The 24572-nt window shown below is 38.9% G+C and overlaps 2 protein-coding genes across 5 annotated transcripts in view; one reads left to right on the top strand and one right to left on the bottom strand.

Annotated features, from left to right (window-relative positions):
- The window catches only part of LOC103709867 (tobamovirus multiplication protein 1-like), a 34474-nt gene extending 25943 nt beyond the window's left edge, over positions 1-8531 (bottom strand). For 2 of the 4 annotated variants that reach the window (XM_008795393.4, XM_008795391.4), the window contains exons 1-2: positions 8086-8531; positions 6397-6447 (exon numbers count right to left, since the gene is read on the bottom strand). In XM_008795393.4, the coding sequence (XP_008793615.1) occupies positions 6397-6447; positions 8086-8208 (174 nt within the window). In that variant the 5' untranslated portion in view covers positions 8209-8531. The remainder of the gene's footprint in view (positions 1-6396; positions 6448-8085) is intronic. The other 2 variants (XM_039125560.1, XM_039125561.1) reach the window with 2 other exon arrangements.
- A 13843-nt stretch (positions 8532-22374) lies between these two features.
- LOC103709924 (F-box/kelch-repeat protein At3g06240-like) lies at positions 22375-23804 on the top strand. Its single transcript, XM_008795459.2, has one exon. The coding sequence runs from the start codon at positions 22375-22377 to the stop codon at positions 23569-23571; it is 1197 nt and encodes a 398-aa protein (XP_008793681.1). The 3' UTR covers positions 23572-23804.
- The last annotated feature ends 768 nt before the right edge of the window (positions 23805-24572 follow it).

The following is a 24572-nucleotide window of genomic DNA, read 5'->3' on the forward strand; positions in this document are numbered from 1 at the left end:
TGGTACAGTTCAAATTAAATCTAATGCAAACACTGTGGTGATTTTGAACGATGTCAGATATGTTCCTCAACTAAAGAGAAACCTTCTCTCAGTACATACTTTCGATAGTGCAGGTTTCGAGGGCAGATGGAGTAGAGGATAAATAACTATCAATAAAGAAGTATTAACTTTATTGAAAGGGAAACTATGTGGCATCCTTTACTATTTAGATGGTAGTACAGTAGTTGGACAGGCTTCATCTTCTATTGAGCAGTTAACACACTTGTGGCACCAGAGATTGTGTCACATCTCAGACAAAGGTTTACAGGAGCTGAGCAGACGTGGTTTGCTAAGTGGTCAGAAGATTGGTGCACTTGGATTCTGTGAGCATTGTGTGTTTGGAAAACAACACAGGGTCAGCTTCTTTACAGGCGTGCACAAGATAGCTGGTATATTAGATTATATTCATTCTAATCTATGGGAGCCTGCCCCAATTACATCCAAGGGTGGATCTAGATATTTACTCATTTTTATTGATGACTACTCCCGCAAAGTCTGGATATACACTATCAGAAATAAAAGTGATGTGTTTGATACATTCAAGAAATGGAAGGCTATGGTCGAGAGGCATAATGATAGGAAGGTAAAAACCTTCCGAACTGACAATGGATTAGAATTTTGTTCTACTAAGTTTGATGACTTTTGCAAATTAGAGGGCATTGTCAAACATAGAACCACAGTGGGTACACCTCAACAAAATGGTGTGGCAGAACGCATGAACCGCACACTAATAGAGAGAGTCAGATCTATGCTATCCAGTTCTGGATTAAGTAGAGATTTTTGGGCATAGGCCCCACACACAGCCTGCTACATTATAAACCGATCTCCAGCATCAGCATTGGGCATGAAAACTCCGAAAGAGATGTGGACAGGAAGACCTGCAGACTATTCAGTACTCAGAGTCTTCGGGTGTCCAGCTTATGCACATGTAAGAGATGGAAAGTTGGACCCCAGGGCTAAGAAGTGCATATTTCTTGGATACGCATATCGGGTGAAGGGCTACAGACTATGGTGCACAGAGCCTGGATCCCAAGGATTTCTAGTCAGTAGGGATGTGATATTTCATAAGATAGCCACTCCTTAAAGGCAGCTACAGCCTAGTTCTTCTCAGAGAGATCAGGGTCAAGATCAGATGCATGACTGTTATGAATATCGATCAAACTGTTAGATCACAATAGCAGCAGGCAAATAAAGATACTTATATTCTGAATGAGCAGCAACAGCAGACAGATGCAGAGATACAGACTCAGGAGATTACCATGCAAAGTCAGGATCAGATTGATAGTATTGCCACTCGTAGACCCAGACGTCATATCAGAACACCTCAAAGGTATGGCTTTGAGGATTCAGCTTGTGCTGGGTTAGTTTATTATGCTCTGAGCATTGCAGACACTATTGGTAATGAGCCGACCACATATCAGGAGGCTATTAGTAGTTCATAGGCTGAACAGTGGACCATGGCTATGGTTGAAGAACTACAGTAGAGAATAATCAGATTTGGAAATTAATCAGATTACCAGAGGGCAAGAAGGCAATTGGCTGCAAATGGATCTTCAAGAAGAAAGAGGGAGCCAATCCTCAGGATTTTAGATATAAGGCCAGGTTGTTGGGATCCCTCGCATGCCGCAGAAATATCAGAACGCAGCGGAAAGGCATGTGCGAGATCCCGTTCATCGCATGAATGTATTTTAAAACCGTCATTCGTAGATAGATTAGGATTAAAATCTTTTTACATGATTAGGAAGATCAGATCTTCACCTTGTGCTGGTAGATGATCGCTGCAAATCTGATGATCGTGGATTTGTTGAAGGTTCGCTTGAAGCCGCACACACGTCCGGCCTCTACGGGTATCCACATGAGGCAGAGGACCGATCAAAGCCTTTGAATCTCCCTGGGGTGCTAGCTCCCTTGCAGAAATCTCTTTTGATGGCTGAATTCCTCTCCTTTGAATCAACTCTTGATTGCCTTGAGAGGAGGAAAAAGAAGAGGAGAAAGAAGGATCAAAGGAAGCACACACTTGCTGCCTTTTATTTTGGTGGAAGAAGGATGAGAGGATGAGAGCCCACGCCACCCTTATTTTCCCTTTGGTTGCTTGCGGCTCAAAGAGAGGAGGAGAAGGCCTATCACGGCTCCAAGAGAGAGATATAATATAATTTACGGCTGCCTCCTTATCCTCCTTTTAATTGGCGTATGGAGCTCCTAAAAAATAGGAGCTCCAAACTTATCCATAAGGAGAGAGGAAGGGCGTACGCCCCTACGCCCCTACTTCTTTTCCTCACATAAAACCCAAGGAGGGGCGTACGCCCCTCCCTCTTATTCTCTCTAATCTCACGCCCCCACTTCATCAAATTAAGTGGGGGGGCCAATTGCAAGGTGGGTCCTCCAAATTAATTAGGATTCAATTGAACCATGACTCAATTGAACTCTTCAATCCTAATCCAATTAGGAGTCATCTTAATCTATTAGATTAAAATTAATTAGAACTTAAGAAATCATAATCCAATTAGGACTTATTTAATTTCAGTCATAATCTAATTAGGACTTTAGAAATCCTACTCCAAGTAGGACTTTAATTTATTTTGGAGTCCTAATCTAATTAGGATTCTGGGAATCCTACTCTAAGTAGGACTTTAATTTATTTTGGAGTTCTAATCTAATTAGGATTCTAAAAATCCTACTCCAAGTAGGACTCATATTTAATATAATCAAGTCCAATTGATTAAATCCAACTGATTCAATTTAGATTGCAATCCAATTGCAATTATTCCTTCTTCTACTCACGAACTCTTAGTGGGTTACATCAATTATCAATTAAATTGCTAATTATAAATTATTTATGATTCCAAATCACAATTCAACCATCGGATCGGTCAATACCTCTAATATGTGTGACCCTATACTCCTATAGGTTCTATTCTGTCTGGTAGTGAGATATATTGCGACCTCTATCACAATATCATTAAAAACTTCTTTCAATGGGTTGGAACAATTCCAACTCATCTCACCAGAGATCATCGATCATCAAGATAGTCCCTGTGAGTCTCACCATCCACCAGTGACACCTAACAGCATATAGTGGCAACCCAGCAGAATAGAATAATGAACCTCTAGGTGCAGTTATCGTATGATACAGTCTTTCTATCATGGATCCCTACAGAATGGAGGTCATTGATAACTCGTCAAACCCCATCGTCTGTCATATGTCTAGATTTATTCGACTTAAGTTCGAGAGTGGAAAACTCTTTCACCACTGTACATACTGCTCCGGCCGAGGTCTTACGAACTCAGTCTTATAAATCACATAGGATCACTCCTTATCTACCAAGGTCGATAGATTTTCTTGTAGGTGCATATCCTACTCGTATAGTGAACCTACTGCAGCCAATTTATACCACAAGGACCCATATGGCTAGAGACCATGTATACGTGCAGTCAAACTACAACAACCTCACTGTGAATAGCCAAAGCACCGCAGGTCAAAGGACTAGTCACACTACTGCAACATCAAGTCACTGACGAGTAGATAGACATCCAAGTAACTTTTTATCTTGGTCACGCTCAGTACCCTTGTTCTCTAATAAGCACCTGCACTATCACTTCAGTGTCCCTACACTGTGGACTTGAGACTCGTCCATCCATAAGGAAAGCGATCTGTGCACTGATCTTATCGGATCGATCACCGTCCTCGTGATGATCCATTGATCAGGAGCATTTAGAAATTAATCACCAATGATACATGGCTCAAATTCTCAACTCTTGAGAATATGCATCATCATCTTATTAATTTCTTGGACGATTCATAGACACATACTGAAAAAGATGCCAATTTATTAATCAATAATAATAAAGTCAAGTACAAAACTATGTTCCAGAATTAATAATGTGTCAGTCAGATTGGCTTCTAGGGCATAAATCTAACACCGACCACATATCAAGAGGCTATTAGTAGTTCACAGGCTGAACAGTGGACCATGGCTATGGTTGAAGAACTACAGTCTTTAGAGAAGAACAGACTTGAAAATTAATCAGATTACCAGAGGGCAAGAAGGCAATTGGCTGCAAATGGATCTTCAAGAAGAAAGAGGGAGCCAGTCCTCAGGATTATAGATATAAGGCCAGGTTGGTGGCTAAGGGCTACAGTCAACGGGAGGGAATTGACTACAAGGAGGTATTTTCTCCTGTAGTCAAACACTCTTCTATCCGTGTGTTGCTTGCTTTAGTTGTTTCTCAGGATTTAGAGCTGGAACAGCTAGATGTTAAAACCGCTTTTCATCACGATGATTTAAAGGAGCAGATTTATATGCAACAGCCACCTGATTTTGAGGTTCCAGACAAAGAAGATCATGTATGTTTGCTCAAGAGATCATGTTATATGGTCTCAAGCAGTCTCCAAGACAGTGGTACCATAAATTTGATAGGTTTATGGTCGACCATGGATTCAACAGATCTTCATATGACAGTTGCGTATATCACCAACGGTTTTCAGATGGATCCTTTTGTTATTTATTGCTGTATGTGGATGATATGATGATAGCAGCCAAAGATATATCAGTCATCCAAAATCTGAAAGCTGAGCTCAGTACTGCATTTAAGATGAAGGATCTTGGACCGGCAAAGAAGATACTTGGGATGGAGATCATTCGTGACAGGCAGTTGGGTAGACTTTTTCTTACTCAGCATGGATATATTAAGAAACTCTTGGATAGATTTGGTATGTCTATAGTTAAGCCAGTCACTACTTCCTTTGCCAGTCATTTCAAATTATCTGCCAGACTCTATCCTCAGACTGAAGATGAGGAAAGATATATGTCCAGAGTGCTATATGCAAGTGCAGTAGGCAGCATCATGTATGTGATGGTCTGCACTCGACCTGATATTTCGCAGGCAGTAAGCGTAGTGAGCAGATACATGGATAAGCCTAGAAAGGCTCATTGGTTAGCTGTGAAATGGATACTCAGATATCCGAAAGGTACTTCAAATTTGGGATTGGTATTCTTCACACAGAGTAGTTGCACTGTTACAGAATTTTTTGATTCAGATTATGCTAGTGACTTGGACAGAAGAAGGTCATTAACCGGATATGTATTTACTCTCTCTGGTTGTGCAGTCAGTTGGAAGGCTACTTTGCAGCCTACAGTTGCTTTGTCTACTACAGAAACAGAGTATATGGCGTTGATAGAGGCAACAAAGGAAGCTATTTGGCTAAGAGGGTTGGTACAAGATTTGGATCTCGAGCAGAACTGTTTGGATATTCATTGCGACAATCAAAGTGCTTTGCATCTTGCCAGAGATCATATGTATCACGAATGCACTAAGCATGTGAATGTCAGGTATCACTTCATCAGAGACTTGGTGGAGAATGGTGATGTCCGGCTTCAGAAAATTTACAATGCTCATAATCCGGCTGATATGCTCACTAAACCAATCACAGCAGTTAAGTTCAGGACTTTCCTGAACTTGATTGGTGTGAGCACTTGTTAATGCCCTTCGAGGCTTGTGGTGAGGAAGAGGTTTTTCTTTTATCAATCCATATCTGATACTAGGTACATGATTTGTCGCAAGGAGGAGGATTGTTGATTATTTTGGACTTTGCTCCAAATCTCTATTTTGAAAGGGACCTTTTTGCAAGACTATTTCTCATATATAAGGCAGCTAAACTCTTTTCAAAGGTTTTGAGAGAGAGGAATCCCCGATCGCCGCTTTGGTTCTCTCTTGTTCTTCCTTGTGTTCTCGGTGTCCCGGCCACAACAGGCATCCGCTTTCCGCTCGCTGGAGACTCCCTTTCCTTGTGCCGAGATTCCTCTGTTTGGCTTCTCGATTCTGTGTGTCCCTACTCTTGTTGTTCACAGTGGAAGAAAAAGGTAAGATATTCTCTTGATCTGCCATTGAAGTCGTAGAAAGCTTGGTTCATATACTACTCTCTTGATCTACATTGTGGTTACAGAAAGGTTGGTCCGATCGGTGTATTTTGCCTTATATTCGGTATTTTGTTGCCTTTTCTTGTGATCATTCGGCAGCCCATATTTTGGGCACTTGTGTAGCCTCGTTTGTACCCAATTGAGACGGTTGATATAGTGGATTGCTCCTCGTCCCCGTGGATGTAGGCACATGTTGCCGAACCACGTAAATCCTTGTCTCTCTGTGCTTGTTTATTTATGCCTGTGATATGTTCGATGAAATGCCTGAATGAGAATATATACTAATTTGTAAGCCGAAAAGATTCAATCTTGTGCCCCCGTGAAGCCAACAAGATTCTACTAATACAGCAAACTATGATGATTGCTCCATTTAAATATCAAAAAACACAGAATTGAAACAACAAAGCTCTATAAGACACGCCTCAGGACAATGTCTTACCTTTTGGCGAGTCCAGCCAAGTTCTTGATTCTGTAAGTGAATTCTCAATAACTATCATTAAAAGTAACTACATTAGTATAACCTAGTCACAATAAGCAAGCACATCAATGTAATCTGACACCAAAAATCATTTTTCAAATGTAGTGAGACAGACATGGTAGATAATTTTTATTGAGCCTTCACACTCAATACTTTACACATTTTGCATTGAGTCTTCGCATCAGAATTTTATAAAAGTAAGAAAAGATGCATTAGACCTACATATTACATATTTCACATCACTTAAACAACTGCCTCAGGTTTCAGCAACTTATTTTTAATGCACTAAAATTCATTTAAAACAAAAGAGGCTGATCATTGAACATACTGGGATCACATAAAACACATAACCAAGGACAAGCTCAAATGGTATAATACTGTGTAAGCATCCAATTGATAATATAAACCGGCAACACTGACTTTATCTTATTTCAGCTCTACAAACCTCCCAAGCACTGGTTCTTGTCAAAACCATATCCATCATAATCACAAGCATCTTTAATTTTGTAGATTGTAAATATGGTTGTAACAAGATGAAACTTCACTAGCCTATGAAGATCAACTTCACCCTCATGAGACTACAATCAACATACCAATAGAAAAACTGCCTCCCCCCACCTAAACCCCTAGAAGGAACTTGCATATAATACAGATGCCACATGATTTCAATAGCCATTGTGAAGTAGAGAAGGAATTGGGTTTATGAAGCCTACCTTCTAACACTGTTCCTCCTAAGAGTTAAATATGCAAACCTATAGGAATGCTACAAAAAACAAAAAAAAAATCAAATGAAAACTGCAAATTACTGTAAACAACTTTTTAGATATGAATTAGAGCAAGGAATCCAAATGCCTGCTTAAACTGCTATACTAGTTATGGAAGAAAAATAGGAAGAACTGAAAGAAATCCTATGGAAATCCATGAAACTGTGATGGCATGGGTGGGTATTGCAAGGAGTATACCCAGAGTCTTCTTACATCATATAGCCACGATCCAAACACTTTCCTATTTAAACATCTGTGGAATATCAACTGAAATAGAAGAGGCAACAGACAAACCTAGATTGTACCATAACAGGAAACCATTGATGATCTTATCCATAAGGTCGTTGAATGCTATAACAGACACGATTGTGAAAATCAATAGGGAAGTTGAACTCAAGTGATAGCTCTGATGGCAAATACTGGGGTTGTTACAAACTGCAAAAAGGTTACGTCTCCTAATATGAGTCTTTATTATTGAACATGCTTGTGAAAAAAAAGCTTCTCCGCTACCTCTTTCTCGTGTATAGATTACTTGACGCTCTTTTCTCCTTCTCTTTTCCTTTTCTTTTCTTTTTCTTTTTTTCCTTTCTTCGATCACACATAACAGGTTGATAGACTGCAACTTAGGAGTTCAAAAATAAACTAGAGCAGAAGAACTATTTTCCTTGGTGATTACTAATTTAATTGTTCTGTGCTTCAGAAACTTAACAAGATAATCACTATAATGGCATTCATTTCATGATGACTGCTGTTCCCCACAGAACAAGAAAATCAGTAAAAAAAAGGAAGAATAAGAAGAAAAGAATTCTATGCGTTCTTGTTCTGCATCACAAATAAATCAAGAAAACGATTTCAAGAAACAAGAATCAACCATAAAGGGATCAACCTGCAAGAAGGCCACGATTGCAATGCCCCCATCAACGACAGCAAGAACGGCGCCGGCGGCCACGATTGTCTGCGGCAGACATCTCCCGTCACCCAGCCCGCCCTTGGCTCCGCCCCACAGCATTTGCTTCTCTTCCAACCCAGAGAAAAGAATAGGGGCATATAGAGATTGAAAAAAAAGACTCCCTTTTAACTATTCTTGAACTCTGACGGCGAAAAGGGTTCGATTCGAAGCTAAAAATGGAAATTTTCCGAATCTCGTTGCAACGCCGAGCCGTGGTGCTCCGATTAGGGTATCTCAGGATGGCGGTGTGTTTGGATTCTAGTTGGAGAGAAGCGGAGAGAGGGAGGAAGGTGGGTGATTGGGCAGCGGCAAGAGGAGGAGGACGAGGAGGAGGGAATCCGAGTGAACAAGTGGTGGAGCGGGGGAGAGATGGCCTAAACGGTCGGCGGATCTACGGTGGATCTACGGTTTTAAACCCAAACAACAGCTGCTTGATGAAAAAAGGCCCTTGTGTGGGTCCCTGTGAGACTGCCTTATCGGTCATGCCACCGAAGGCTACGGTGTCATTACCATTCGCGAGCTTAAAAATTATTAGTGTTTGGTAATACTCTTTTTCTTTTTTTTTTCTTTTTTCTTTTTTGGGAGATAACAAGTCCGTGGCTGGATACAGGTGTAGACGCTGGATTTGCAGTTTTGGTATTCTAACATGCAGGGGTGGCCTAATGTATTTGAAAGCATAAGATCCTATTTGGGGAGCTTTTGGAGCGCTGAAAAGTATTTTTTGGCCCTCCAAAAATATTTTTGGACGAAAAATAATGTTTGGTAAAAATTTCGAAAAGTTGTTTCAGTTTTTTCAGAAAGCTGAAAATAGCTTTTTGGAAAAAGCTCCATTTTGGATCTTTCCAACAATACTGTTTTCAGCTTTGTCGGGAAGCTGTTTTTTTACCAAAAATACCCTTATTTAAAAACTATTTTTTTCCCAAAGTGGCCATCTGCTGCCTCTTCCTCTTCCGCCCATCTCCCTCCTTTTCCTCTCCCACCCATCCCCCTCCTCTCCCTCTCCCCCGCCGCCGCCCACGACGCCCTCCCCCTCTTCTCCCTCCTCCTTTGTCGCTCCGTCTCCCCCGCCGCCGCCCCCTCTCCCTCGCCGCCGCCCTCGATGCCCTGCGTCTTTTCTCCCTCCTCCTTTGTCGTTCCTTCTCTCCTACTGTTGCCCCCGACGCCCTCCTCCTCTGCCGCTCCCTCTCCCCTGTCGCCGCCTCCGTCACCCTCTTCCTCTTCTCCATCCTCCTCTGCTGCTCCCTCTCCTCCCGCCACCACCCCTGACGCCCTCTGCCTCTTCTCCCTCCCCCGACCACCTCTCCCTCTCCCTCGAAGCTTCTCCCTCTGGCTTTGCCGTCCATCCTCTTGTCGTCGCGCCGCCAGGAGCTTGATCGCCCTTTCCATGACCGTGCGGGAGAAGTGAAGCAAGGGGGGAAGAAGGGAGAGGGGAGAAGCTTCGGGAAGGAGGAAGAAGAAAGAAGAGAAGGAAAGAAAAAGAAAAAGAAGAAAAGAAAAATAAAAGAAAAAAAGAAAAAGAAATAAAAAAATTAAAAGAGATAAAATAAATAATTAAATAAAAAATATATATTAGTAATTGTTTAACCAATTTTATCACCTAGCTAGAAAATTTGTTAGAGAGATAAATGGTCATCAGAAGAGTAAAAATTAATTTATGCTAATATTAAAATATTTTATATCTTTATTATTATATTATACTATAAATATAATATTATATTATATCATAATACATTAATATGTTATGTTAAATAATTTAATATTATATTATATTATGAAAAATTAATTTACGCTAATAATTATAATATTTTATACTTTTATTATTGTATTATACTGTAAATATAATATTATATTACATTATATCATAATATATTAATATATTATGTTAAATAATTTAATATTATGTTATATTATGGAAAATTAATTTATGCTCATAATTATAATATTTTATATCTTTATTATTGTGTTATACTATAAATATAATATTATATTACATTATATCATAATACATTGATATGTTATGTTAAATAATTTAATATTATATTAAATTATTATCCTATAGTATACAATGTTATAGTACTATATTATAATAATATTATATTACATTACGATAATATTATACTATATCATATATTTATGTATGAATACATATTATATTTTATTATGCTATGTTGTATAATACTATGTAATGTTCTTTATGGTCATTTTGTCATACAAAAGTATTTTCTCAGTTTGTTTACCAAACACATATTAAAGTGCCATAGCACTTTATAAATGTAGTTACCAAACAGCAAATAGCTTTTTATAAAAGCTCTACCTCCAATAGCTCTACTTCCAAAAGCTCTACTGCCAACAGCTCCCCCAAACAGGGCCTAAGGCCGTTTGTCTTTGAGGCATTCTCTGTAATGGGCCCGCCTAAGACGAACTTATAGAGGAGCCTTTTTTTCTTTCCATTTTGTCTTTGAAGCCTTTCCTATGATGGGCCTTAGGCGACCACCTAAGTCGCCTAAGAATTGAGCCGGCCCTGCGGGCATGCGCTTTAGGCATGTATTTGGAGGTTATGTTCCACCTCATCAACAAAATGAGGATGATCCAAATTATTGACAAAACTTTGATTTTTACACGATCTCTTGTTATTTAAAAATCATAGTACAAGTAGTAGCCAGTTGTCTCTGTTTAGATAGAATACGCGCTCTTCTTATTTTATCTTATATTACTACCCACTTGTACTATGTGGCCCCATTGATAAAGCACAAGTTTTGACTCAGAAAAAATACATACTTTTTCGGATAAAATCCTTTTATCAGGTTATGAAAGTTATATAACAAGACATTGATTTATAAGATAAGGATCCAAAGTTGTGAATCATGCAGTTCTTGATACCTAGTAATGAATGTTTCACATTTCAACTGTTAGACATATACATTTCTTGCTTGAAAGAGCAGAATCAGAGCATTCCATCTCATTGATACTTTTATTCCTAATTGCTATGCATACTTTGATGGCTTATTTACAACGGGCTGCATGCTGAAAATTAAAAATATTTCTTAAAAACCGTGGCTGCACCTGATCGAGTTGCCTACGTACCCCTTCGAAAGGGAGATCAAGCCATACGTAGTTCTTAATATTTAAATCATAGCAGAAAGATAGAATTAAACATTTTAATTCTAGCATGCAGAATAGATCATAAATAAATACCAAGACCGTTTAAACGATTATGCATAAAACCAACTATGCATGATTATCATTAGATCTGAAAATAAGAGCATTAGTAAAGTTCTAAACTCGACTAATTTTTGGATCCAATCTATCTCCGAATGCTCATTGAATGAGATCTGGAGATCACTCCGTGAGTAGCCACAAAAGAGGTATGAACCCTCGAGGGATTGAACACGATAAAAAAAAAAAAACTTAGCACAAAACTATATCTCTAGATTTATACCTTTATTAATCACAAAGACAAATGAATATAATGCTCAAGCTTCGTAGCCACACAACCATCTGGCCTCTACGGGTGATCCACGTGAAACTCTTGGATGATCGACGTCCCCAGGATTGCTAGCCCGCGAGGATGTGCTGAAATCTTGAAACAGTCAATCCTTGATCGTTTCTTTGAAGGTGACGGAGGAGGAGATGAAGGAGATCAAAGAGAACTTGTGATCTTGACATGTTCTCTCCTTTTTTCAGAACTTAGGCTATCCAGAAATTTGCACACACATGAAGGAGATGGCATGGAGGGCCTCTTTTTGCCAAAAACCCACACCTTCCTTCCTTCTTTGCACCAATTAATTGCTATCAAATGGCAATTGAAATCCCCATCAAATAGGGACCATGTGCGGTGGAATAAAAGAGGAGGTGTGGCCATTGAATGCTGCATTTGAATCCCTAAGGAATAGGGATTCATTTCTTCTAAAAGAAAACAGCCGCATGCCCCCTAATTTTGCGTCCCCTGCTAGGATCTTGCCACATGTCACTCGATGCCATCAAATGAAGGAATTAAAATCCTAATCAAATCAAGATAAATTCTCTTCATGGTGCCACACCATGGATCCTTGCCATATGTCATCATGCGCCATCAACTAAAAGGAAAAAATCCCATCTATGGCGCCATTGATGTGAGGGTGACATGTGTCATCTGATTTCCAAACCCGGGTTTCTAATTTTCAGGAATTGATCTCGAATTCAAATTTCAAATATTTGAATTCAGAATCTTCATCAGATGAGGACCTTGGATCATTCCCAATCCAATCGGATCAAGTTCCATTAATTAGGTCAAGCCCAATCTTCTTGGTTTAAACCCAATCTAATTAGGTCAAACTCTAATGTAGCTCAAATTGAATCTAATTCAATTTGGCTCAACCCAAGCTCTATTACTCAATCAAATTGAGTAAATTAACAATCTAATTGCTTATTAATCCTCCAATAATTCAATAATTATTTTATAGCAATATTTTACTTAGGATAATTTGTCAATCAAATTGACCAAATTACCCCTGGATGATTCTTAATCGTCCATCAGCCTTTATGATCAACCTAGAAAACTTCTATGCATGTGACCCCATAGGTTCGAACCTAAGATGGTACCACAGGAACGATTTTCTATACTAATCGATGTGACCATCTAGCAATGGTACCCGGCGTCCGGATAGGCCGAATTATTGCGAAGCAATATTCTGAAATTCTGAAATATGGTTACCATATAATTTATCCCTATGACTCCTAATGCCAGGATGACATCAGAGTTCTGTCAACTCTGTAATAGTACATCCACTCTGTGATTCAATTTTTACAAATCTTGTGACTCCTCACAAGGATTACCCTGGCCAACATTTTGTTAAATGGAACATAAGGGCATTATCTTCTGTCACTAGGAGGGGTCAATTTCATCTTGACTCACACACCGACTTCGCAAGTACATAACTGCACCCAGTGACCTTCCATCTCTGAATTAGAAATTCAGTTAGTCCGGTACCAAAGTACAGTGAGTTGCTTGCTAATCACCGTAGTGATCTCAGGTCTAAGGGACACATATACCCATATCCACTTAGAATATCTCTTGATAGCAGAACATTTCGGAATTGATCACGTTCAGTAAAATATACTCCTACACTTCACCTGTGTGACATATTAGTGTCTCCACACTCCTTAGTTAAGAGAACAACCAACGTATATGTCACACAACGACCTAAACTCGATAATGCTGTTGTCCTATTAACAGCATATCATTTAATCGTGAACTGGTTTAAGAACTCACAGATAAATCCTCTTTTATCATAAAAGAATCCTACAGACTTTATCATATATAAGAGTTCATTTGAAGATGTAAAATAATGAATAATGCCAAATAACACTTTATTAATTTGTCAATTCATTTATAAAATTCAATCATCAACATGCTGACGATTGATATTTAGGATATAATTTCCAACATACTTTGGTTCCATGAACATGTTTAAATTTTGAAGCATCCTACGCAATCAACATTAGTGTGGGAATTTATATTCTACCTTGTTGATTGCTTAATGTTGTTAAGCAATACTTCTTTGAGTAGTATAAGCTATCCTGATAAAACATTTTATCATCAATACAACATCAAATAGAGTGAATTATGCCTTCTAGTATATCAATTTTCTTCCAAGTTTGCCATTAGAGTTTTAATCAAATCTTATCAAAAAGTATTCATTATAATGATCAATTTTAGTAATTTCTTAAAATAAGTTCCCCTATCTCACATGCTTTCTCTTATTCATTTAAAACGTGTTGATGTAAAATATTAAAATATCTATTGAGTTATTTGTATTTTCTAACTTTTGCTTTTTATTTTAACTTTTTCTTTTATATTGATTGATAAGTTGTTTCTTTTGACTACCCTGTGCAGGAACCCTGGTGTCTATGTAGACTAGGTATTTGCTATACTACTAGGGCAAAATGGGTAATAAAGACCTAAATGAACCTACTACTCACTATGAATGCAACGTAAAATTCAATTTGCCACTTATTCGAGGTACACGCTTGGTATGCACAAAGGTAACTCCATAGCAAGCCTATTTGACTCCCTTTTCACTTTGAGTCCGAATCCTCCTTTGGTTTGTGTATGAACTAAAGAGGGCTAGTTTTGCAATCATAGCCATTCCTCATAGGTGGGATAATTATAATTGGATGGGCCTCCTCACATTCTGCCTATATATAGCATAGTGCTTATCTAATCGCTATCATCATGCTAATATGGATGGTCATGATTGGAGGATTGGCCATCTCCACTTTATGTATAAAACAGAGATGGTTTAGAGTCTTTTATTTTTGTCTTCTCACTCTATCCCCCTCCCTTTTTTTTCCAATAAGGTATATGCATTTCTTTCTTTTTCTTCTTTTTTGGCTGGCCATGTGCATCGCATATACTCAACACTAATATATATAGAAGATGTAAGGAGGCTATAGTCTACTGTCTCCCAACTTGCAAATCCTAGTGGCTAGCGTATTGATCCCTCTTCTTTTGTTTGTAGCAACCATCGGTAGCCATTGGCCACCAGAACGTGACCCACCAGGTATGTACTCTCTCTCTCTCTGTGTGTGTGTGTGTAATAGTTGAATATGTAATTTCCTTCTTGCTCGAATTTTTAGGTCATGTTTTTAGGTAGCCTCACCTCTCAACAACAAATCCTAAATCTTCCGCATACATCATCTCTTCTTTCTAAGCCTAAACCTTAGATCTTGACAACATTCCCGCAGTTTCAAAAGGGTCCAAATCCCTTATACAACTTTCTTGCTCCATTTGATGCCTTAGGCACTTCTTTCTTTGAAAACCCCACTTTGCAAGATCCATCCTCTTGTAGCTACCGAGAGTACCCCTCAGCAAAAATCCTTTTTTTTTTTTTTTTGTTAAACGACCAATACCCTTCCCTCGAGCTATTCTATGGCCATAATTTGATTTAGAATTCATCAAATTGGATTGTTCATTAGATTAATTGTTCGATTCTCTGGTTGGTCAAGTTTGAATTGCTATTTTACCAATTTTTCAAGTCATCAGATTAAGTCAAGATGGATCCGTAATTTCTTAGAATTGAACTCGGGCTATCCTGCCGACAATCCTTCCAATTTTTCGAATTGGACTCATGTTAGCTCTAATATAACTAGTTCCTAAGCCTAGCCAGCTAACTGATACCATCAATTATACTATTACTAATAAACTAGACTTTGTTGATGGTATATTTCTTTTAGAATTTTTTTTAAGATATAAAACCAAATCAATTAGATCAATCCAACAATCAAATTTTTCGAGTTGAGACTCTAGCAATAGGTTTTATACAGCTTCATTTAAAATTTTAGATGCTCTCGTATTTATTTGATAAAACCACCTCTTTGTCCACACAACTCTCTCTGGTGGGTGGGTGTGGGTGTGTGTGTGTGGGCGGGAACAAAGAGGAGTGCAATACCACAAATACCACACTGTATTAACGGTCCAGGCATCGCCGTGGCTTCGTCCATGCTTCCTCAGCCCACCTAGCATCTCCTCCCTCGTCCTTCCCTCCATACCGACCCCCACACGTGTCCATTTCCACCCTTCTCCCTCGTTTCGCTGATTCCAACTCAGGCTCAGTCCGGTCTCCAAGGTGTTTGTTATTTTGCCTTTTTTTTTTTCCTATGTAGTTTTCTATTTATTTGTTAAAATTTTTCCATCTATTGGCTTCTCTATATATCCGGCATTGACTACTTTCTATAATAACACGGCCCACAGTAACTAATTCCTATAGCAAGACCTTAAAAAGGGGCAATTTTTCCACCAAAAAAAATCTTTATTATATTTCTTTCTTCACATAAACACTGATTCGAACATTTGATTATTTTATTAGATTTGGTAAAATTCCAAGTATATACGCTCTCATGCACTTGGTCTTATCATTTCAACGGAGTTTTCTTTCAATCTCTAAAACAGCCGAGCTCCTCTCTCTTAAAATCACTCCAAACTCGTTGTGGGTGTGTGCCTTCCAGCCTCGACTATATATTTTATTAATATTAGATAAATAACTTTTTTTGTTTGTGCGATCTTGTTCCGAGTCTGCATACACCTCTTTGTCTTATTTTTGTTCCTACAAGCAAATATTTTGTGACAAGAGTTTCCATAAATAATTTTTTCTATAAATGAAACAATTAGCAATGTTAGTAAGTTTTTGCTGAAGATTAATGTAGAGGGTGCGAAGAACGCTGAACCATGTAACAGAGGCGCAGACCTCTTTGAGTTTCCAATGGAATTAATATTGTGCGTCTTGTTTTGAGTATATTGGATACAATAATATCCAGTAGTAAATGTCAAATAAATGCAGTTTACCATTAGTTGCTTGATAATAAAAGAAGAAGGAAGCACTCAACAAAATCACACTATTTCGAAGTGGAGAAGAGAATGGGAACTAGTATTCTTTTTTCAAAAAAATTTCTCTTGCTGAAAACAAAGATACAAACCCCCTTTATATAGGGTACAAGGACCATATGAAGAGTCACACAACATTTCATAAAATTAAATACAAACAAGTGGATGACCCTTCGTTTTCCAAAACATATGACCCTTCGTTTTCCAAAACACCCATTAGTTAAAGCTAGGGAATGGGTGACCCTTTAACACCCATTAATTAAAGCCCACCAAGTTCCAATAGATTTGAAGTTGAAAGGTTTCCAACAATCCCAATAGTTTTGATTTGAAATTGAACGGTTTCCAACAATCGCCCCCTCAAATCAAAACTGCTTCATGCCCAGCAAGTCTCTTAGCTTCATGAATGTTTCTTCTGATAGTGGCTTAGTAAATATATCTGCTACTTGTTCAGTAGTATTGCAATGCTGGAGCTCTATAGTCTTCTGTTTCACATGATCTCGTAGAAAATGAAACCGAGTATCAATGTGTTTGCTCCTTCCATGATGGACTGGGTTTTTTGCAAGCTGGATAGCTGACTTGTTGTCCACAAATATCACAGTTGGCTCCTCTTGTAAATGATCCAGCTCCTTCAAAATATTTCGTACCCATATTGCTTCACAAACAGTAGATGAAGCTGCTATATACTCTGCCTCACAAGAAGATAGAGCCACAATTTTTTGTTTCTTGGAGGTCCAAGAAAATGCAGTTGTACCAAGATAGAACACATAGCCAGTAGTGCTTTTTCTCTCATCTTGGTCCCCTCCCCAATCACTATCTGAATATCCTACTAATTTTGCATTTTCACCATAAGTATAAAAAAGACCAAGATTAAGTGAGCCTTTGATATACCTTAGTATTCTTTTCGCAGCTAGCCAATGTGACTCCTTTGGTGTCTCCATGTATCGACTCACAAGTCCGACGCCATACATAATATCAGGCCTTGTGATTGTTAAGTACCTCAGGCTTCCAACCAGACTTTTGAAAAGAGTTGAGTCCACAAAATCTCCATTTCCTTCTCTTGATAGTTTCATACCTGTAGGTACTGGAGTGTTTACAGAATTGCAATTACTCATCTTGAATTTCTCTAAAATTTCCTTCATGTACTTTGTTTGAGATATAAATATCCCATCTTGCTGTTGCTTTACTTCAATCCCAAGGAAATAGGACATAAGTCCGTTGTCTGTCATCTCGAACTCTTTGAACATTGATAGTTTGAATTCCATAAGCATTTCACTGCTAGTTCCTGTGTATAACAGATCATCAACATATAGGCAAATAATCAAAAATTCACCTTGATGATTTTTCTTCATGTAGACAGCATGCTCATATGGACATTTGGTGAAGCCATTCAGATGAAGATAGCTATCAATACGAGCATTCCAAGCTCTTGGTGCCTGCTTTAAACCATATAATGCCTTTTTCAGGCGGTATACCTTGCTTTCTTCTCCTTCAATTATAAAGCCTTCTGGCTGGTGAACATATACTTCTTCTTCAAGAATACCATATAGAAAAGCTGATTTGACATCAAGTTGATATATTTTTAAATTATGATGAGCAGCAAGTGCAATCAATAATCTCACCGTGTCAAGTCTTGCAACTGGTGCAAAAACCTCTTCGTAGTCGATGCCGTACTTCTGCTTGTAGCCTTTAGCTACTAGTCTCGCCTTGTAACGAGAAACTTCTCCCTCAGCAGTACGTTTGATCTTGTATACCCACTTGACACCAATAGCTTTTTGATTTATTGGAAGTGTTGTCAACTCCCAAGTGTCATTCTTCTGAATAGCATGAATCTCCTCCTCCATTGCTGATCGCCAACATTCTTCTTCTACAGCTTCTTGGAAAGTGAGAGGTTCATGATCAGCATATAAACAAAAGAGGTTGGCCTCTTCATCTTCTTCTCTTTGATTATAAATCTCCGCGAGACTTCTCATTTTGATGGGACTCTGGTGTATGGAAGTTGCTACTGCTTTCTGTTGAAGATGGTGAGTTTCTTCTAGGAGAGGGTGTGTCATGTTGAGGAGATGGTGGTATACTTGGTGGAACTTGTGTTGGAGTTTCTTCAAGTTCTTCAAACACTTGCTGCTCTTTGGCTTTCTCTTCATCATTCCAGCTCCATGCTTTATCTTCATCAAAGATAACATCTCTACTAACCACTAATTTCTTTGTTAGTGGATTATAGAGCTTGTATGCTTTCGATTCTTCACTATAGCCAAGAAAGATGCATTTCTCACCACGATCATCCAGCTTTTTTCTGTTGGGCTTGGAACCTTGAGAATATGCAATACACCCAAAAATTCTTAGGTGTGCAACAGTTGGTTTGTAGCCGCTCCACGCCTCTTGAGGTGTCATGTGCTTCACACTTTTGGTAGGACATCGGTTCAGCACATATGTTGAGCACGCCACAGCTTCCACCCAGAATTGCTTTGGCAATCCTCTCTCCTTGAGCATAGTTATTGTCATATTAAGAATCGTGCGATTCTTTCTTTCAGCGATCCCATTTTGCTGCGGGGTGTATGCCACTGTATATTGATGCTTTATGCCTTCTTTCCTGCAATACTCATTAAATACTTTTGAGGTGTATTCTCCACCTCGATCAGAACGGAGAGTTACAATTTTGTAACCACTTTCTTTTTCTACATGGGCTTTATAGTTTTTGAATACATCAAAAGCAGCTGACTTTTCTTTAAGAAAATAAACCCATAATTTTCTGCTGAAGTCGTCAATAAAAGTAATAAAGTATCTATTACCTCCTAGCGACTCAGGTTCAATAGGTCCACATATATCAGTGTGGATCAATTGAAGTGGTGCCGTTGCTCCCATGATTTGCCGCTGGGAAAAGGAAGCCGTGCTTGTTTGCCAAGTATACATACATCACAAGTGTTACTTGGCGGCTCGATCATTGGTAACCCATGCACCATGCTTGATGAAGATAGCAGTTTTAAACCGCTAAAATGAAGATGCCCAAGACGATGATGCCACTTCCATGACTCACTTTCTTTGAGTCCATAGAAGCATTTCTCCGACTTTGTGTTGAGATGAAGTGGGAACATACGATTCTGGGTCATCGGAATATTTGCGATGATTCTTCCACTTGTATCTTTCAAAATGAGAGAGTTGTCTCTCATTTGTATATTATATCCCTTTTCTACAAGCTGTCCAATGCTAAGAATATTGCTTTTCATATTAGGTATATAATACACATCAGAAATATACCCATTCTTACCATCCTTCTGATAGATTTTTATTTTTCCTTTGCCTTCAACTGATAGTTTGGAGGAATCTCCCAAGTTCACCTTTCCGTGGACATCTTTAGTGAGTTCTACAAACAATTCTTTCTTGCCACACATATGATTACTTGCCCCAGAATCAAGATACCAATTTTCATATGAAGTATGTGTATCATCATGTGCAAGAAGTAGGATAGATTCATTACCTACATCATGTGATGCCTCTGCAACATTGGCTTGTTCATCAACTTTGAACCGACAATCGGAGGCGTAGTGTCCAAAATTATTGCAATTATAACATTGGACATTCCTATTGGCTCCATATCCATAGGATCTTCCTCTACCACGGTTACGGCCTCGTCCTCGTCCTCGACCTCTAAAACTTTGGTTGCCCTGCTCATTTTGGCTTGATTGTGGAGGAGTACCACGCCCTCGGCCTCTGCCTTGACCACGGTTGGAGGTAGATTTTCTTGGATCATTTAGAGTCAGTTTTGACTCTAATGCTTGTTCCAATACAGCTGGATTGGATTTCTTCTGCATCCTTTGCTCATGAACTTGTAGTGAACTCAATAATTCTTCAATTGTAAGTATCTCCAAGTTCTTAGACTCTTCGATAGCTACAACTACATGCTCAAAGTTAGAGGAAAGGGATCGGAGTACCTTTTCGACGACACGAATGTCATCAAGCTTCTCACCATTTCTCTTCAAGCCATTCACAATTATTAGCAATCGTGAAAAATAATCGGACACCGATTCGCCATCCTTCATGTGAAGAGCTTCAAACTCGCCTCGTAATGCTTGGAGGCGAATCCGCTTCACTCGATCATCTCCTTTGAAGATGGAAACTAGAATCTCCCATGCTTCTTTGCTTGTTGTTGCTTCGGCAACCTTTTCGAAGGTAGCTTCGTCCAACCCTTGATAGAGTATAAACAAAGCTTTTTTATCCTTCTTCCTCTGCTCCCTAATAGCCTTCATATCATCTGCTGTATATGCAGCCTCTTGCTCATTAGTGGGTTCCACAAAACCATTGTTAATGGTTTCCCAAAGTCTTGAGATCCAAACAAAGCTTTCATTTGGATACACCATGAACCATAGTTATCCTTTGATAACTTAGGAACTTGCGGTTGGAAGGAATTCATCATGGCTCTGATACCAATTGATAATAAAAGAAGAAGGAAGCACTCAACAAAATCACACTATTTCGAAGTGGAGAAGAGAATGGGAACTAGTATTCTTTTTTCAAAATATTTCTCTTGCTGAAAACAAAGATACAAACCCCCTTTATATAGGGTACAAGGACCATATGAAGAGTCACACAACATTTCATAAAATTAAATACAAACAAGTGGATGACCCTTCGTTTTCCAAAACATATGACCCTTCGTTTTCCAAAACACCCATTAGTTAAAGCTAGGGAATGGGTGACCCTTTAACACCCATTAATTAAAGCCCACCAAGTTCCAATAGATTTGAAGTTGAAAGGTTTCTAACAATCCCAATAGTTTTGATTTGAAATTGAACGGTTTCCAACATTGCTTTCGGACCGGAGAGTTTACCTCAGATTTTTGAGGAAGAAGAACACCACTAAATTCAAAGCATGAGGTTTCATGCATATTACATTCCATATATATAATTTTTTTTTCTGAGAGAAAGGGAGGGAGACCTCCTTGGTGGTATAATTACCCACATGGATGCTTAGAAATGCACAATTTGCTGGCTTGAATATTATTTCTGAAACATAGGTTTCTTAAGAACTTCCATGTAGAGTCTTTTTTTTTTCTTTTTTCAGGCATACCTGTAGCATAATTAAGCATCGGATTTGGAGTCATATGACCCATATGTTGCTGTGGTTGGGGTTCTGCCCCTTATGGTCTTCAAACACAGTCTTGATTAAGGAGCAACATCTCAGATCTTATTTATATGAGACTTCTAATGCTTTGATTAAATGTTCTTCTTCTAGAACAAAACCTTTGTTTCGAAGATAACTGCAATGCACACAACGTTTGCACTATCCAACTTCTGATCTTTGATCAGAGAGAGAGGCGCATAAGTGAGCGGGTCTGGATAGGAACTGTCAGCGGAAGTCATTGCTTGTTTCTGGACTTAGCAGGAATGGAGCATTTACTTTTGCCTTTTATATTATCAACATGATAACATATCGGATAGGTGGTTGACCTTAAAGACGGCAGTATATTGTACACTGATTTATTCTCTCTTTCGATTGCATTGTCAAAGCCAGGACTTCATAGTACTTGTGGATATCTATATAACGGTGTTGATCTGATTCTCTTGGTAAGAATGCTTACATGCTTCACGATGAATCAAAAGGATAAAAAAGAATCTAGCAGCCATTTATGACAGTATAATTACCTGGAATGCCTTTTAACTTTATACCATAATATGTATTTCATATCTGGGCATGTGCAGCAGGAAATTCATATTCTATAATGTTTAGAAGAAAAAAATAGGCGAGGGCCAATTCATTCTATTGTCTATTTAAATTTGCTATCGGTAACTGTAATTTGTTTCATGATCTCCATTGCAGGTTCTCAAAAAATGCCTTGGAGTTCAGAATCGAGGGGAGAACGGAGGACAGCGATGCATTTCCCAGAGAACAACAAAATTAGGATTCGGAGAGACTGTGGGCAGCAAGAGTTAGCAAACAAGAAAGTCAAGAAGATACCACCAAATGTTATGGCTGAAATACTTTCAAGACTTCCTACAAAATCTGTTGCGAGATTCAGATCTGCTTCCAAGCTTTGGAATTCTTTAACCTGCGAGTCTAGTTTTGCTCTCCAGCAGTTTAAAAATGGACCTAACAAGAATAGGCCGAGTGTCCTTATTCTGAACTGGCGATGCAACATCGAGTTCTCCTTGAATCAGTTCGAGGAAGGTAGGCCGCTTTCTGAGAAGTTATATTGTATAGGTCCAAAACGGCTTCCATGCTATGTCATGACAAATTCCTGCAATGGTTTGATCTGTGTTCTGGGGCTCAGGAGTGCTGTTATGGTAAACCCTGGCACCGGGGAGGTTATGATGCTTCCTGAAGGCACCATAGGCTGTAACGTTCACAAATTACCAGTCAGTGGTGGGTTAGGTTTTGATATCTCCACAGGTGAATATAAAGTGGTTCGGTTTGTTCATTGTCTGGATCGAACTGTGGCAAGTGAGGTCCTTACTCTAGGCTCAGAGTCATGGAGAAGAATCAGCAATGCCCCCTTACAAGACACTGTTAGGCCACCTGTTGTAGTAAATGAAGCCATACATTGGACAGCAAAGTGTGATAGGCATGATGGCCCAGAAGTTGCTGTTTCATTTGATATAAGACATGAAACTTTTGATGTGATAATGCATCCAGAGGGCAGCCACTCGATTACTGAATCATCAAGGGTTGGGAGAACGGTATCAGTTGTTGGGGAGTTAGCAGGATATTTATGTGTCTCTGATAAGAACACTTTAACTTCCCAAATGGACATATGGATTCTCATGGACTATAGTCAGCGGAGGTGGATAAAGCAATACAGCATCAATTTGCAGGCAATGGAGAACCGTTCATGGGATTATGTTCGTGTCGTGAAACCCCTGACCATCCGTGATGGGAACATTTTGTTGACAGATGGACGTGGTAGGTTTGATTATTACGATCCCGGGAGCGAAAGCTTTCGCATGATAATGCATGATTCTGCTGCTGCTGGATATACTACTCTTCATGTGGAAAGCCTTGTTTCACCTGCAGCGGCTCGACATGGCACTGGCTTAGTTTATGGGCATGGTAATCTTGATGCAGAAAATTAAATCTCGCTCGGAGCTGCTCGGCGGTGCATGGGCAGGGGAATGCTATGGAAGATCATTGTTGAGGAGTGGTCTGCATGGGGAAAGCATAGATGGCAGAGCATCACTTGCATGCACAGGACGCTCTCATGGCCCAGAGAGATGTAGGACAGCATGCGAGAAGCTACAGCCTAAAAGTTAGTTTCCTAATTACTGAGACTGCCTGAAATTAGTCATGTCTTGCACATCATGCTATCCTCAGCCTTGCATTTGTTTTTCTGACTTCCATGCGAAACTTGATGATGATGTTTATCTTTTTTATTTTTTTCCTCTTTTTTTTTTGGGAAAATGATGAGGATGTTTTCTGCTGGTAACCCTTTTATGTGATGTTAGAATATATGTGGAGTTTTATGTTTTATTTAATATATGCATGCTTTTATGTTGGTAAGAAGGTGACAGGTTGCACCGTGCCCATTCCTTGTTGGATGCGTTAGGACCTGCAATGTCCTGTAACTTATGTAGAAGACGACGACGGCGGCTGGTTGATGCAGAAGAAGTTATATAGAATTTTTTGCCATTCTTAACATGGTTGCTGGTCGGGGGAAGTCATTCCGTATTTAAGTCACGAAATCAGCTCTTTTTTTTTTTTTTTTTTTTTTTTTTTTTTTTTTTTTTTTTGATTAAGAGGAAGGTAAAGCCATCCGGTCTTTATTAGAAAAAGAAAGTTTACAGAAATTATTTATAAAGAATTTGCAAAAAAGAAAAGCACAAAAGAGGAATAAAAATTTTTTACATAAGATTTTGTAGGCCCGTAAGTAGACTTGTTAAACTATTCAACAAGCTGAACAATCTCATAAGTGATTTGAATGATATTTGTATCTTTAGTGTGCAATTATATGAGCTTTGTATCCTGATGTGAGTCAGCTTTTTTCTAAAAGAATAGATCAACGTCTCTCAACATGCGGCGCCAATGTTGCGAGATTATTCCAAAGTTTGAGATGATGATCAAATAGCTTTGTTGAACA

The sequence above is a fragment of the Phoenix dactylifera genome, chromosome 4, assembly GCF_009389715.1.
Source record: "Phoenix dactylifera cultivar Barhee BC4 chromosome 4, palm_55x_up_171113_PBpolish2nd_filt_p, whole genome shotgun sequence".
Lineage (NCBI taxonomy): Eukaryota > Viridiplantae > Streptophyta > Magnoliopsida > Arecales > Arecaceae > Phoenix > Phoenix dactylifera.